At 47.4% G+C, this 16,271-nt stretch overlaps 1 protein-coding gene across 4 annotated transcripts; it reads right to left on the bottom strand.

The window, feature by feature from the left end:
* Nucleotides 1-5,281: 5,281 nt before the first annotated feature.
* LOC134398982 (uncharacterized) lies at nt 5,282-12,854 on the bottom strand. 4 transcript variants are annotated; one of them, XR_010025470.1, is made up of 3 exons: nt 12,606-12,854; nt 7,867-10,756; nt 5,282-7,019 (listed from the first exon to the last, which is right to left on the bottom strand). XR_010025470.1 is itself a non-coding variant. In XM_063126692.1 (3 exons), exons 1-3 carry the CDS (start codon nt 11,020-11,022, stop codon nt 6,427-6,429), a joined length of 1,176 nt encoding a protein of 391 aa, XP_062982762.1. In that variant the 5' UTR covers nt 11,023-12,374; the 3' UTR covers nt 5,282-6,426. The 4 variants fall into 4 exon arrangements, 2 of the variants coding, with proteins under 2 accessions (XP_062982762.1, XP_062982763.1); XM_063126692.1 differs by lacking the exon at nt 12,606-12,854 and having other exon boundaries at nt 7,867-8,016; nt 10,590-12,374; XR_010025469.1 differs by lacking the exon at nt 12,606-12,854 and having other exon boundaries at nt 7,867-12,384.
* Nucleotides 12,855-16,271: the final 3,417 nt, after the last annotated feature.

Raw genomic sequence — 16,271 nt, forward strand, 5'->3', positions numbered from 1 at the left:
CCAAAGTGAGAGGGGAAAGGCAGCCATGTCCATCACCCAACAAGAATCAATGAACTACAGGGGGAAAGAGAAGGAGCGGGGTGGGGCGGGTGCAGTAGCAGGAGAGTAAACAACAATCGCATAAGCCACCAGCACTTGCCGCGGTAATAAAACAGAGGTCAAAATTGCGGGTGCATACCAGGAAAACAAAGTAGGTGTGATGGAGCCCTTAGTGTCTGCCTAGTACGGCAAACACAGCACATTGACAGGAAATGGTGTGTGCTGGCTGATCTAAGGACCGCCTGGCATAAAGCATGCTCTTCTCCGGTCCTCGTGCTGGTGTGGGATGGATGTAATCAAGCTGTGATGGCTCTGGAAATTCTCACAGCTGATGGAAAGGCACAATGCGGTAGGTATCCCAGTCTAATGGGGCTCAGTAGAGAAGATAATGTTTTTTCCGTAATACCGAATCCCCTTGAAGCGTGTGTGTTTTTTTAAATAGTAATGATGATTGATATTCCTGTCTAATGTAAGCTTCCTAATGTGAATTTATTTCTAATGAGTTTGGAATGACTAGTCATTATGTGGAACACAGTACTGTTTTATAAGCTAAGATACCTTTCTTGATTGAACTCAGTATCTGTGACAATTTGTGTTGAATCTGTATGAAAATTATAATCTGAGTGAGGCTTTCAAATCTACAGTGTGAACAGCTCACATAAATGTATTCCTTTTCCCTTGGTTGCAATTCAGTCACAATTAAATATGATTAAATACACACTCACTTTTATGTATGTATGTATGTAAGTATGTATTTCTATGCCTCCTTTCTAAAGCAAACCAGAGTGGTTTTCAAAAGTTCAGAAAATAAAAAGGATAATCAAATAAGAATATAGTAAAGCCGTAATGATCTGCTTGATTAGTGATCCTAGGCCCCGTCTACACACAGTCTTCGGGGCACCCCAAAGGTGCTTCAGGGCGCCCCGAAACTCCTAGTGTAGCTACCTGGTCAGAAGAGACGGAGGAAGAGTCGGCGGAGGCGAAAGGTTCCCATTTCCTTCTTTCCCTTTGAAGGAAATGGGATAATCCCAATTTTGAGGAATTGTTAAAAGGTTCCCCCCCCCCATTTACAGAAATGCAGTTATCTCCGTTATTTTGTAAGCTACACACATTTACCTGGGCACCAGGATACCTTCCATGTAGGACCTTAGGCATGGCCACTTTGAAGGAAATTAGATCATGCCCTAATTTGGGGGGGAAATTTTAATGTTTTAACCCTCAACCATTCCCCCAATTTACAAAACTGCATTCATCTCCGTCATTTTTCAAGATACAGACATATAACTGGGCACCAGGATAGCTTCCACATAGGACCTTATGTTGAAGAGCACTGGGCCCAGGACTGAGCCCTGCGGTACCCCACTCATTATCTCCCCCCCCAGTTTGAGAAGGTTGGGGGGAGGTAATGAGTGATATACATAATTGTATACATCTTTAAAAGGCTTATTCACCAATATCTTAAAAGAATGACATTAGAAGTAATCCTCATATCTGTCGCATCTAAACGCATATGAAAGTGAGAAAGCACAAATAAATAAATAAATAAATAAATAAATACCTCAAGAAATAACAACAACAAACAAGCAAACAAAAACATGACAGATGGCCCCAAAGAACTATGCTGAGTCTGAGGATTAACCAGGCCATAACAAAAGATATGATTACAAATTCTTAGTGTTGGTGTGTTATTTATTATCACTGAACGGTGTTCTCTTTCGCTACCAAATGCCGAACGCTTAAATATGTAGGAACCAAGTTGTCCTCTCCCAGCTGCTCCCATTTCAACCTGCCAGCTGCATTGTCTCATTTTTTAAGACCTGCCAAGGGGTATTAATGTGCCACATTACACATATCACATTGCCAATGAGTTTAGATGGTCTTATTATGGTATTAATCAGGTCGTTTGCTATTAATCTGTATTTTACATGGTTATTGTTATGATCTTAAAACTCCAGTGAGCCTGAAAAATATCACTAGATTTGCAAAGAAATGTATAGCTATGGGGAAATGTGAAAATACTGGCAAGCTGATAAAGCACTGTGATTCCTGTTTCTTTTAAAGATGATTTTTTGACTGGAATCATGTATGAGATTAACTTCAGTCATTCCTCCCCTTACTCCAAAAAGCTGTGCAGGTAGAGGGAGATCCACAGACAGACATCTGTTCCTGTAAGCTTTTAAGTGCTATTGTAAAACTTTTTTGGGTGGGGTGGGGTCGAGAGATTTATCATTTTAAAGGCATTGGGAACCATTCAGCCAGAGTTAAGTACTTTTACTTTCTTTGGTTTCCATGTGATAGCTAAGCACATGTTTAACTTCCACTGAAATTGATGGGATCTAAGCGTGCTAAATGTTGATGTATGTTTTCTTAGGATGTAATCTTCTTCTCCCTGGGAGAGCAGCCCAGGAGCCATAGGGCTCTTCCTCATAGGAGCTTCCCTCAGAGTGGGAGTTCCAACCTCCCTGCTCCCAGCCCTGAGGAACCCCCTGTAAACCTTACCTCTCTGGTGGCAGAGCTCCAACATCAGTAGAGGCAAAAAAGGATGGATCCGGGCACATGCAGTGGCTGTGTTGGGAGAAGCCGTGGTCTTCCCATGCTCCCAAGATGAGGGGGGAAACTACTTCAACACTGGAGCCCCAAGAAAAACATTGTCAATGATGGTGGGCAAGTTTTATCAAAGTTCCAAAACACCATCCTTTCCAATTTAAGCATTCAAGCTAAAATTGGGGAAAACAATGTTTTGGAAAATGTTATCAATGCATTTCCCCCCCCCCCCTTCTTTTTAAGTAGGCAGGAGAGATGGAGATGATAGAGATGATAGAAGAGATAGAGATATATGGAACATAGAAAGCTACCTTATATCACATCAGATTATTGGTCTATCTAGTTTAGTAGTGTCTACCCCGAGCTTCTCTACATGAGCAATTTATTGCATGCTCATGATTGGCCACACACACATGTCTGCAGGTCCTTTACATGACGCTATCAACTTCCAGGATATCTCTTGCACTTCCTCCCGGTAATCTCGCTTTTTTTAAAAATGGAGATAATTCAGTATTTAAAATAATCATGGGATTAATTCTGCCACTGGAGCATTGCCCATAGTGAATGTGGAAAGACCCGAAGGGGAAAAAGCCCTGATAAGGGTGCATTTCCCCCCCTTAATGTAGAGATGCCCACCGACTTGGCAGTGGCTTTTCAGCCATACCTGGAGATGCCAGCGATTAAACCTGGGACCCTCTGTATGCAAGGCAGGGGGAATTGAGGAAGAAAAGGGATATTTGTTTTTGGCATGCTTATCTAGTATGTAGGTCCATTAGTTCCTTTGAAGACCCCACATACTCATTATATAGAGCTACTAACCTGGCTAGTAATATAGGTGCTTCTGAGAAATCATCATATGTGGTCTGAGACCCGCAAGGAGGGAACTGCCCTCTCCTCCCCAGCCACTAGATGGCACTCCTGCTTTAGGTGGGGGAAAGATTAAAACTGATACTCTGCAATACTACTACTACCAATAATAATAATAATAATAATAATAATAATAATAATAATAATAATAATAGCAGAGAGAAACTATAGCAACCAACCATAAAATGCTGCTTTGTTTGTTTGTTTTGAAGCAGAAAGATATACCAGGAGTGCTGGCCTGTTCCAGATAAATCTTTCTTTGACTGCTTTTGCCATTTTTAGGTCTGTAGGGCTTCTCACATTAGAGGCCACGATTTAGACCTAAGAACTAAGATAAGAGTTCTTTGAGTAATAAAGGGCTGTAGACAAAGGATATGGTTTGTGTTTTACTGCTTGTGGTGCAGCTGTTCTGCTCTCCATTCGTCTACAGACGGGAGGCACCTGTATTTTTTCATCTGAAAAATATGCGTGGCCTACCAGATAACTTTTAATTTATACACAGACATCTGCTCTTTCCCAGCTGTTGTCAGAAAAACTTCTAACGGTAAAAATTTCTTGTCAACGACACAGAAATAACCATCTAGCTAGCTCATATTTAAAACCAGAGGCAGAAATAAAAGTCAGGGTATTTTTAGGATGTTTGTATTGCTCCTCCTTAGCCAACAACTGACTTTAGTTACATTATGTTGCAACTCTGTCATTTTTCTGTGGTTGACTTCAGTTGCGGGAGCTCACATGGATTTTACGTCTTTCACATAGCCTGATTAAATTATGAACAGACCGCTACTTTATTTGTTGCATATCGAAAACTTTCTGCTTTCATAGAAGGAACAGAATTCTCTCTTGTTTCTGTGGAACCAACATAATAGCGGGAATAGCTGCGGTAGACTCAGCATGACTTTACTTTTGACAAAAGCAGTCAATCATCTGCTTTTCCTAAAGATGTGCTTTGAAACTAAGGATGGATGAGGAATTTGTTTCAGTTCATTTTTTGACCAGAATGTATCCAGTTTGCACCTCCTGGAACCAAACACCAATACGAAAACAGCGTGAAGTCCGCACATCTATGAACTTGCTATGTAATTCATGCAACAATAACTAATTTTGTTTTTAAATGCTCACATGAAAAAAATGCATACATGAAAAATGTGCATAAAAATGCATACTTTTAAAAATATGAACAAACACACTTTAGTAAATGGGGAAAAATGTGTACACTTGAAAAATGCATACAATCAGTGAGTGCATTTGAGAAAATGCACATGACAATAGGCATGGATTTTCAGGTGGAAAAAAAGTAAAGCTTGCAATTCAGTGGGGACATGAGTCAGAAGAAGCTGCAGGGTGGAAATCAGAGAACCTTGCTCATGCATTGCTGATTTGCGCACCCCGACTTAAAGTCCATGTTTTCAATAGAATTAGAAAAAGAAAACCATGCTTTAATATTTTTCACTTCCACTCTCTTCTAAGCAATGGGACGTTTAGGGCGGTCTTTTCAAGGTCAGCCTCCTGTGAAAGTGAGTTCACTGGAGAGTTAAACTGTTTCTGCAATCATCTGATCATTTTCAAATGTTTGGTTTGAGCAAATATTATGGAATGAGCAGCAGAGAGAACACAGACAGGCAGTCTTAGTCCCAACATTATCTACCAAAGGGTCATTCACTCTTTGGTTCAAAAAGAATGTCCTGAGGACAATGAATCACAAGGCTGGTTCATATAACATGTACATGACACTGCCAGGGCAGGTTGTCCAGAGGGATGTAGAGTTGGGTGTTACTAGTAGAGGCTCTGTTGTGGGACGGACGCAAGAAATAAGAGACGACACAAGTGATGGAGTTAAACTGGGCCACATTTATTCAAGATCTGCAAAGGGGGTTCTCCTCAGGCATCCAGCCAGGCCTGCGTGCAGGCCTTCCTAAGTGAACGGGCGAGCTTTCCTGGTCCAGCAGGTGGCGCTCGGTTTCGCCACCCCGCTGTCCATCCCCAACCAGGGGTAGGGAGACCTTCCCTTGTCACCCCCAACCCCTGCCCTCGCGGGCTCAAGGTGGGTGAGCGAGGTCGGCCTCAAAGGTGGTCCTTATCCCCCGGCCTGGCCACAGGGCTCAACACCGGGAGCCCTCGGGAGTCACCAATCACTGAAACAGTGCCTTGGAATCTCGCCATTATATTCCCTCTGGATGCCTTCTCTACCTGCCTTGAACTAGGTGACCAAATCGCTAGCAGCCAAATTGACCTAGTTAAGCTCCCCCGATGTCTTACAGTGTGGAGTAGGCGAAACAACTCACGTCCAATTCAGGGCGGGAGCAAAAAATTCCTACTCGGCCCCATAAAGGCGACCCAAAGAACACACTGTCTACAGGGAGGGAGGGAGGGAGCCGCGGAGCACGAGGGCAAGAGGGCTTGGAGGGGTCAAGCGTCCCTTGATAAAGGTGCCCAACCCCTCCCAGTCCCCAGAGGCCCTGCCAATGCAGGGTGGCCACGTCTCAGTCTTGCCCCGCCCACAAAACCCTCCCCATGCCCAGGCTTGGCCGGGCATGGCAGAATGTGCCTTGTGGGACGGACGCAAGAAATAAGAGACGACACAAGTGATGGAGTTAAACTGGGCCACATTTATTCAAGATCTGCAAAGGGGGTTCTCCTCAGGCATCCAGCCAGGCCTGCGTGCAGGCCTTCCTAAGTGAACGGGCGAGCTTTCCTGGTCCAGCAGGTGGCGCTCGGTTTCGCCACCCCGCTGTCCATCCCCAACCAGGGGTAGGGAGACCTTCCCTTGTCACCCCCAACCCCTGCCCTCGCGGGCTCAAGGTGGGTGAGCGAGGTCGGCCTCAAAGGTGGTCCTTATCCCCCGGCCTGGCCACAGGGCTCAACACCGGGAGCCCTCGGGAGTCACCAATCACTGAAACAGTGCCTTGGAATCTCGCCATTATATTCCCTCTGGATGCCTTCTCTACCTGCCACAGGGGGCGGCAAGCCACTTGCTTAGTCGCTCCCCCCCCATCGCCCTAGGACGCCCTTAAGTCCCCTTTGCAGATCATGCAAAATTAAGTCGTTACCAATGTCAGACAGGTGTACGCCGTCCTGTCGATATAGCTCCCTCCGGGCCAGTGTAATCAACGGGTGTCTGATGCTGACATCCCCATGTTTAATCAGATCGCGGAAGATTTCGCCATTGACACGGCGACGCGCCCTCTCCAGTGGCTTGATCTCGCTGGATCGCCACGCAAACCTGGGCAGGATGCAGGACCAGGTAATTACTATGCCAGGCCAACGCTGCCGAATAACTTTGAAGTCGGCAATTGCTTGCAGTATTAAAGCCTTGCCCTTAAGAAACCCCAGGTCGTTTCCTCCAAGATGAATGATGAGGACCTGTGGTGGCGAGGCCGCAGCTTGAAATAACGTGGGAAGGAGCCGTTCCCACCGCATCCCGCGTCTTCCAAGCCATTGGATGTTGGCCAATTGGCTGAAGCCCAGCTGGGTTCCAATAGAAGAGTTCGCAGCCCTTCTGCCGGCCCAAAAGACCATGCTGTGCCCGCATATGACAATGCGCACAGGCGCACACCTCCTCCTGCGATCTAAAATAGACATGGTAGTCAGTTAATGATATGACATAGGACTGGAAGGCTGCAGATTTCCATCGACCTATGCTTTGAATGGTTTGCTGGGGGAGCTGTAGGCTGGCCGCCGTGGATGCTGCCCCAATCCGGAAGGAGTGTGTGCCATATGATGTAGCTTGTAGTCCCAACGTTTGCAATGCTGTCTTGGTTATGGACAAAAATTGATATTTGGTTAATGGTGCTGAATCACTGTGGCAGAAGAGGTAGCCCTCTCGATCACCCCGCAAGTTAGCGAAAGTATGCAATGCGCTTACCGGGCAGATGTCAGTAATTTGAGCGCGATTAAGAGAAATACAGGCACCTCTTCTCTCCTGGTCAGTCTTAGACCTCCTCAGCCGCAAAGTGACGCTATGGTCGAATAGAGCTAGGTCATGATACTGCAAGGCTGTACATGACCGGTCATTCTTAGAACACGCAAGTAACTCCGATATACGGAAGGCCCCGAAGAATGCTGTTACTGCTACTGCGTGAAATAATGCTGCCTCATAAGGCGAATGACATAAAAAGAGCCATTGGCTTTTAAACCTGGCTAGTATGTCCGGGGTGATTGGAAGGTGATTATCCTGCGGCTGAGGCGAGGCCTTGGACCACCCTTTCAATGCCTGTCGTACTCGAAAGTCACTGGTGCTGTCAGGCACACCCTGCATCTTGGCCAAGAATGCCAGGGCAGCTAACTTACCTGCGATGGTTCGTGCAGAAAGGCCCTTCGCGTAAGAAAAGACACAGAACTGCAGGATATGATCGACAGGAATGGGCCATACTATAGCCAGGCGCTTAGCTGCTCTGAAAGCATGAAATTCCTTACCTGCGCGCTGGTATGATGTTCTCGTGCTTGGTGCTATCGATTGCCATACAGCGCGCTCAATTTCAAGTTGCCAATGGCCCATAGGGATGGGGTCATGGGTTCCGGCTGCTGACGCGCCCAAGGTGCCAGGTCTCGAAAGCACCCAACCTGCTGACGCGATAAAGCGTCAGCTATAGAGTTATCTAAGCCGGGTATGTGCCGTGCGCGGAATAAAATGTTATGAAGCAGGCAATGGAGGGTGAAAGCGCGAACAAGGTTCATGACGCGGGGGTTACGTGATGTTAGTGTATTAATGACATGCACAGTTGCTTGGTTGTCGCACCAGAAATGGACAACTGAATTTGACAACTCCTTTTGCCAGATGTGAGCTGCTACGTAGATTGGGAAAAATTCTAGAAATGTCAAGTCAGTGGAAATGTTTGCCTGCTGCCATTCAGTTGGCCATTTCTCCGCACACCATCTGTCCCCCCAAATGACACCGAAGCCCAAGGAGCCGGATGCGTCTGAATGAATCTGCATTTCTGCTTCTATTAGCAAGTCTTGTCTCCAAAAGGAGACCCCATTGAATTTGGATAAAAATGCCAGCCACATGTGCAGATCCTCGCGCATGGCGTCCGTCACTCGGACCCTGTGAGAGGGGCGTTTAAGGCCCATCATGGCATCGCACAATCGGCGGGTGAACGCTCTGCCAGGTGCAACAACTCTGCATGCGAAGTTAAGGTGGCCGACCAATTCCTGCAACTGTCTTAGTGTAACCTTGTTTGCTTGTGAAATTTGGTGCAGCAAATGGCGTAGGGTGTGTAGTTTGTCGACTGGCAATCTGCAACATTGGCTGTTGGAATCGAGTTCGATTCCCAGGAATGTTATGACCGTAGTGGGCCCTTCTGTTTTTTCCTGCGCTAAGGGAACCCCCAAATATTCAGCAAGGCTAGCAAACTCTTTCATAGTATGTGAACACAGGTTCGTATGGGATGGGCCGACGAACAAAAAATCATCCAAATGAGAAACATGCTGAATTTCTCGAACAGCGCGCACGAGACCGAGCATCCCCTTGGTAGATTTTTATCTACCTAAAAATGGCCCTGGAAATGAAAACCTAGCAGATTAAAGTCATCGGGATGAATAGGCAGGATGCGGAAGGCCGACTTAATATCGCATTTTCCCATTAGTGCTCTAAGACCATACGTGCACACCATCCTGATCGCTGAGTCGAATGATGCGTAACGCACGGAACACAACTGATCAGGGATACAATCATTAACCGAGTCACCTTTGGGAAATGAGAGGTTATGTATTAGTCTGTAGTCGCCCGGGTTCTTTTTAGGCACTATTCCTAAAGGCGACACTCTTAAGTTAGGTAACGGGGGGGCCAAGTGGGGCCCCGAGACCCTGCCAGCCGCCAATTCCTTCTGTATTTTAACTTTCACCAGGGCTTCCATACTGTTCACAGAATTATGATTACTGGCAAATGAGGGGGTCCGGGTCCCCGTAAAGGGGATGCGGAAACCGTATGTGAAGCCCAATCTCAGCAGTTCAGCGTCCTGTTTGTTGGGATAGCTGGAAAGTAAGTATGAGAGGGGGCCCAGTCTAACTGGGCTGGGGCCCTTTAGGAGGAGGCTGCTGTTGCTGACTGCTGTGCCGCTTCCCCCCCTGTCCGTCCTTAAAGTGATTTTTGTTTGACTTTGCCTTGGGGCAATTGGATGAGGGGTGTGCGCCACCACATGCAAGACAGTCATGTTTGTACTTACATGTGGAGCGAAAGCACATTCCTTTAGAATTGTACTCCCAGCAAGGCGGGCGTGATTGAACCCCCCGCCCCGCGCTCCCTTTAGTGGTGGTGGGTTGATGTTTCACTAGTACGTGTCCACTGTCGGCCCTATCACCTGAAACCGGTCTGGCTGGGGTCATAAATTGCAGCCATAGATCGTGATCCCTGATGTCCCAGTGTAGTGAATGATCGAAGGCTGCCTTTTTGCGAAATGCCTCATCATAAGCCAACCAGGCGCCACCTTCGTACTCCATATACGATCGATAAATCATATCGAGGTATTTCGTCAGAACGAAGGCTTTTGTGGGAAAGCGCTGCTGTAGCACGCCCATGTAAATAAGGAAGCCAGGCAGCCAATTGGCCCATGTACGAGCGGCTTTGCGCCTCCTGAGTTGCTCGAGTTCCTTCTCCGACATTTTCTCCCTTTCACAGCTCTCTAATTCTCGATACAGCAAAGAAAAGATGTCTACGTATTCGCCTCTTAAAATTTTGTCACGTGTTGCTGGCAGTAAGTGGTAGCCCAAAGGGGTAGAAGCACAGCCCTTTGGAAGAACGTTGTGCTCTGCCCCCGAGAATGGATCTGAATTTGATGTATTATTGCTATCTATGGTTGAAACACCGCCAGCTGGGCCCTGCCAGACCGTAGCGCAGGCGGTGGCCACAGCCGATGGGCTTGTAGCCGCTGAATCGGTGCTAGTTGCCTGAACGGTTCCCCCCCCTATAATCACGGATGAAGGCTGTACTGCCGTGGGCCCCGCCCCCCCATTGTTGGCCACGGCGGAGCTGGTGGCCCACATCCCTGGTGCCATGGATTCCGAGGGGAGATGAGCGGCTGGGGCATGTGGCTGTGACCTGGTAGGCGTTGGTACAGGTGGCATTTGAATGTGTGGCCATGACATGCCCTGTAACCAAGGAAACCAGCCCCACGGGTTCATAGGCATTCCTGGTAACATACCTGCATTTGGCGCAGTTGGGATGGGAGCTGCAGGCTGTATCCCGTCCGAAGCCGTTTGCGTTTGCGGGCCTGAAGGCACATCCTCGTTGATGCCGCATGTGCCTGCCTGGTCAGGGAGCGGCGACTGCTCCGTGAGTTGTGGCCGCTGTGGCTCGATGGCTTCAATCCTAGCAGCGAGTGATTGAAGTAAATCAGCCTGTGTTTGACGCCTAGTATGACGCTGCCTAACCCCCGTTGTTTGAGGGTTAACAGCTGGTGCGGAGACCGCCACCCCCCTGCTTCTCTCTAGGGCTTGCACTTTTGCAATTAAGGCCGCCACTTGAGGATCTAACTCCTCGTCAGGGGAATCATCACGGTGCCTTACCCGTTTTGCCTGTGTACGGGGGGCTTTTCCCTTCCCTTTGGCTCCACCCAAGCCTTTTTTGGGAGGCATGGTGCTAGTATAAACTTGATTCCACAAAAGGGAAGCGAGGGGAGTGCTACCTGGAGCAAGGGCTCAGCCCCCGGTGGTTGAGTTTAAATTCTATACCACTAATAGCTGAAGTTATCTATGCCTAATACTGGGCCAGGGGGCCCCCTGAGCAGACACTGGGGGATATGGACCCACACGGCGAGGCGCACACACCGCAGCCCCAAGAGAGGATGTGTAGGCCTGGCAGGGAGAGCACGCGGCCAGCTAGTAACCAGCGTGCGCCTCCACTTACACCAGCGCCCCCACCCCCACGACCTTAGCGAGGGCAGGCCCCGTCCACCGCGAGGAGGCAACCAAGGTGATCCCTCGCGGCAATACGGGCCACGCGGAGGAGGCAGAATAGGCGCGAGGCCAGTGGCCTGCAAGCTAACGTAGTCCGTGGGGCTAGCTTGCTAGCCGCCCCGCCGGACACACGGACCTAACGCAGCCTCCGCGGCGCCACTACACCAGATCGCGGGGGGGTCCCTCCGAGGCGCGAATGCAGCGTCCCGCCGAATGAGTCCGCCCCCAAGCCCCCAACTCGAGCCCCCAAGCCTTTGTAAAGGCAGGCAAGCAATCGGGCTTATTTAATAAAAGCCTATGCAGGTCTTGCTATTTACTGTTCACTCTGCCCTTTAATGATAATAATGATTAATGATAATTATTATAAGCCTATGCAGGTCTTGCTATTTACTGTTCACTCTGCACTTTAATGATAATAATGATTAGTGATAATTATTATAAGCCTAAGCAGGTCTTGCTATTTACTATTCACTCAGTACTTTAATGATAATAATGAATAATGATAATGATTGTGCTTGTGTAGGGCAACGTCCGCAGAATAAGGGAAGTGGATGCGGCAGTGCACGTGGCCGCTCCTGTTTCTGAATGAGGAACGCGAGTAGGCCACGCGGCCAGTGCAGGCAGGCTGAAGAGCGAACTGGCCCCGATGCCGGAGAGAGAGGGATCCGCCGCGAGGGAAGCGCCACCGTATACGGAAGGTCGGGGCTTCCGGGTTAAATGAGGTGATAGAGGGCGGCGGAGTAAAACTAAAAGGCCAGGGACAGAGAGCCCAGGTCGCGCCGGCTCATCAGAAGCGGCGCGGGGCTTCCGAGTTGGCTAAGGTGGGGGTGAGCTAAGGTGAAGGAGGGCGGCGCGGCAAAACAAAGAGGCCGGGACAGCGAGCCCAGGCCGCGCCGGCTCCCGAGAAGCAGCGCCGAGTCTTCCGGGAGGCTAAGGCGGTAGTGGGAAGAGAAAGAGAGCGATGAGAGGCGCCGGGGCTTGGGGCGGCTTCAGCGCGTGTAGCGGAAGCGGCCAGGCGCGGGAGCGAGCGACGGCGAGGAGAGCGGGTGACGGCGAGGGGAGCGGGCGAAGGCGCTTGGGGGTAAGACGGCCCGGCCGCAGCCGAGGTCAAGGGCCCACGTGGGGATGGGAAGCGGCGCTGAATGCTTTGGGGTTGCTACCCACCCGATGCTTTCCGCTCCGCTATGTCTGCCCGTGAGCTACAGCCCGTTAAGGGATGCTGGAGCTTGCGGAGTATTTCCCTCCCCACACTGCCTCCAAACCTGAGGGCCTAAGCCCGATGAAAGTAGAGGCCGAAGAAGCTGTTAAGGTCCACGGAAGGGATGCAGGTACAGGTCTTAGCAGCCGCGGAGCACGAGGGCAAGAGGGCTTGGAGGGGTCAAGCGTCCCTTGATAAAGGTGCCCAACCCCTCCCAGTCCCCAGAGGCCCTGCCAATGCAGGGTGGCCACGTCTCAGTCTTGCCCCGCCCACAAAACCCTCCCCATGCCCAGGCTTGGCCGGGCATGGCAGAATGTGCCATGTCAGTGGGGTGATGAATTCGCTCCAGATTTTAGACAGAACCATTTGGAACTGTAAAGGAGCTATCCAAGGTGTGGAGCAGCTGAGAACTGGGTGGGGCTGTAGTAGCTCTAGCTATATCAGCGCTCGCTTGTATCTGTACAGCTGCTGGAAACAACATCTGCACTTCAGTTTTACCTTCTGTATCTTGTTTTCTCCTTGAACTTTCTGTGTTTTTGAGCCTCCCTGCTACTGTCCTCTAAACTTCTATCTGACTCTGCTTTTGGACTGTGTTTTGACTTGGTTGATCTCCTGGATTTTAACCTCGGTTGTGTTTGCTCTGCAAAAATCCCTCTGTGTTTGTTAAAACTCTGGTTGACCATTTTCTTGGTTAATTGGGTACTGTATTGTATTCATCCCTCTACTGGCTTAGCAAAGAGCCAAAACTAGCAGGATAGTTGCCCCCTCCATGCAGATGTTTGTACTGTAGGTATGGACATTTTGTGGGAGGGGTTTGTAACACGTGTGACATTGAGGGGTGGGGCTACATGCTGTGCCCCTTCTCCCTGCTTGTGTGTTAAGGTCTCACATTTTTGAATGCCTGCAAAAGGCCTTTAGTCATCTTCAAGTTGGATTACTGCAATGCATTCTACATGGGGCTGCCCTTAAAAAGTGTTCAGAAACTTTGGCAATTTTCTACTATGCTAGCAGCAGCCACGGTATTGGCTGGGATTTGTTTCATGGTGCACATTATTCTGATCTACATTGCCTTCCAATTTGTTTCTGGACACAAAATAAGATCCTGGTGATTACTTATAAAGCCCTGCTTGATTTGGGGACAGGTTATTTATTTATTTATTTAAAACATTATATCCCACCCTATGTTAGGGTGACCAACTGTCAGGATTTCCCCGGATTTGTCCTGGTTTTTGTTCTTTCCATAGTGTCAGGGGGGATTTTCTATAATTTTCAATAATGTCCTGGAATGACACACCTTCCCCTTTAAGGCTGCCATTAGCATGGCAGGAGTGAATGACATGCTTTCTTGAGGCACATCATTCCCCCACCCCGAGCTCCAAGTGAGGTCTTAAAGGGGAAAGTGGGTCATTCGTGGGCATTATAGAAAAGGCCCCAATTGGAGTGGATGGTGGTGGTGCAGAATTAAATCCTTTCCCCTCCTCCACTCCAATCGGGTTCTTTAAGGTGGCGGGGGAATGACGTACTTTTTGCAGGATTCAGAAAGCTGCTTCCCCACACACACACTAGGTGTCCTCTTTTTTGGTTTCCCAAATATGGTCACCCTACCCTATATCAATAAGATCTCAGGGCGGCGTACAGGTTATTTGAAGGACTGTCTTCTCCCTCATGAGTTTACCTGAAACTTATGATCAGCTGTGTCTTTAATCTGGTTTGTTGTTGTGGGATTCTTTTAATTAATGTTTTGCTTTTTACATTGCCTTGATGGCCAAGTTAGGACAGAAAAGTGATTTATGAATATTTTAATAAATAAATAAATAAATAAATGCAAGCTTTCCTCCATGTTTCTTTGCCTTCAGAGGTATGGTTAATTCAATTGGTACATAAAGAGAGGGTTTTTTTCAATCCTGGCACCAAGGCTGTGGAATACTCTTCCTTGGAAAAATTGGTTGGCTTCCACTCATTAGCCTTTAGACCAGGGGTCTGGAAACTTTTTGGGTTGCTGGGAACATTTTGAATTTTGAGAAAGTGATATGGGTGCTCTTGCAAAATGGTTGCCATGGGGGACACCTTGCCCATTCATAAAATGGCTGCCAAGGTGGGCATGGCTGGTCACAAAACATGCATTTCCCAGAAAGCAAACTGGTCACGGAACACACATTTCTCAAAAAGCAAACTGATGAAACAAAAACAAAAGTAATTTGCCCAAGAGCCTAAGTCCAGGGCAGAGGTGCCGGCTGAGCTCCAAAACAAAACCAATCATATGAACCCAAATAAAGATGACACTGGAGGGCAACACTTCACTTTGCAGCAAGGCAAGCTCCCTTTTTTTTTAAAAAAAGATGTAACATTTTCTTTTAAAAAAAACTTAAATAAAAACCAGGAAGAGGCAGGAGGTGGGAGGGTGGCACCAAGAGGTATCCATAGACACACTGGAGACTTCAGCTTTAGGCAAACAATCAAGGTATTCCTATTTCGCCAAGGATTTGTATTGTTTTACCTTTGCCCTGTGATGCTACAAATGCTTTAGTATTGCTTTGTTGTTTCATTCTCAGATTCTTTGTATTTTATTATGATATTATTGTCTCCCGAGGGAACACCTTCTTCCATATAAGCCTGCCTATTCACGGATATCTACAGATCAGGGCCTCTTGGTTATTCTGTTGGCTGCACAGCTATATCTGAGAGCAACCCAAGGGGAGGGCCTTTTCTGTTCTGATATCTTGGAATTTTGTCCACCAGAGGCCATCCTGAATGCTTTTTATGTAAACCTATTAAATTCAAACAGGCATTTGTTGAATTTAATATGAAGTCTAACAGATTTTCTTTGTTTTTCTCTTTGTATTTTATTTTAATTATTTTAATGCATCTTGTGCACTGCCCTGTGATTTGATAATGAAGGGCAATATGTAGATATCTTAAATAAATACATAAATCGATAATTTTCTTGCATATGTTTTTAATTTGTAAGATGCTTTGGGGGCCCTTGTGGCCAAATAGCAGGATATAAATCTTCTAAATAAATATAATCTAAAAGCCTTTATGTGCAGTGATCTGATAGGTGCAGCCATATAGATAAAGTAACTTTTGAGCAGGTGTGATCACATTGACAGGTGCTATGAAAAGTGCGCTACCGTACTCCTGCGAATTGCCACCAAGAAGACTGACTGAAAGAGGATATGGGAGCTGTTGAGGGCGGCTTTGTATTGTCCAGGCTTCTTTCTATTTACTCTCTGGAACCTCCTGAGAAGCACATCTCGACTGCCCAGAAGCAACATGTGGATTCAGTCCCAGTATGGTTAATTCTGCCCTTTCGTATGAAATATAGCCCAGATGATTATAGAAATGGAGGAGAATTTTTTTAAAATAAAAATCCCTTGAACCAAAACACTTCCCTAAGCTGACATATTCATGCCAATGGAATATTTTCACATGTGTCACAGTACGCCTAAGGAATATTTTAAATGTTTGTTTTCAAAGTTGAAAAGTTTAATTGCAGCCCAAAGAATGACATGTGTTGAAAAGCAGGAGTTGGAAGCTGTTGTGTTCTAACTTTTTTCTCCTCCCTTAAGGTCTCCAGTAACATTTCATTTCCATTATGTTTTCCTTTCACCAAGATTGACGGGTTACCTTTACGCAAGGCTATTCTGGCATTAAATACAACATTTTGTTTTTACAGTCTGGCAATTTACAGGCATTTAAGTGAATTAATTAATGGTGCCTAAGATTAAGA

This window comes from Elgaria multicarinata, chromosome 5 (assembly GCF_023053635.1).
Source record: "Elgaria multicarinata webbii isolate HBS135686 ecotype San Diego chromosome 5, rElgMul1.1.pri, whole genome shotgun sequence".
Classification (NCBI taxonomy): Eukaryota; Metazoa; Chordata; class Lepidosauria; order Squamata; family Anguidae; genus Elgaria; species Elgaria multicarinata.

Bases quoted from the DNA above. Each gene is read 5' to 3' on its own strand.
- LOC134398982 (XM_063126692.1), bottom strand. From the start codon at position 11,022: ATGCCTCCCAAAAAAGGCTTGGGTGGAGCCAAAGGGAAGGGAAAAGCC. The intron at 8,017-10,589 runs GTATGTTACCAG...TTATCGCGTCAG, and splicing joins CCCAACTGCGCCAAATGCAG to CAGGTTGGGTGCTTTCGAGA. The intron at 7,020-7,866 runs GTAAGGAATTTC...TGTCTATTTTAG, and splicing joins AACATCATACCAGCGCGCAG to ATCGCAGGAGGAGGTGTGCG.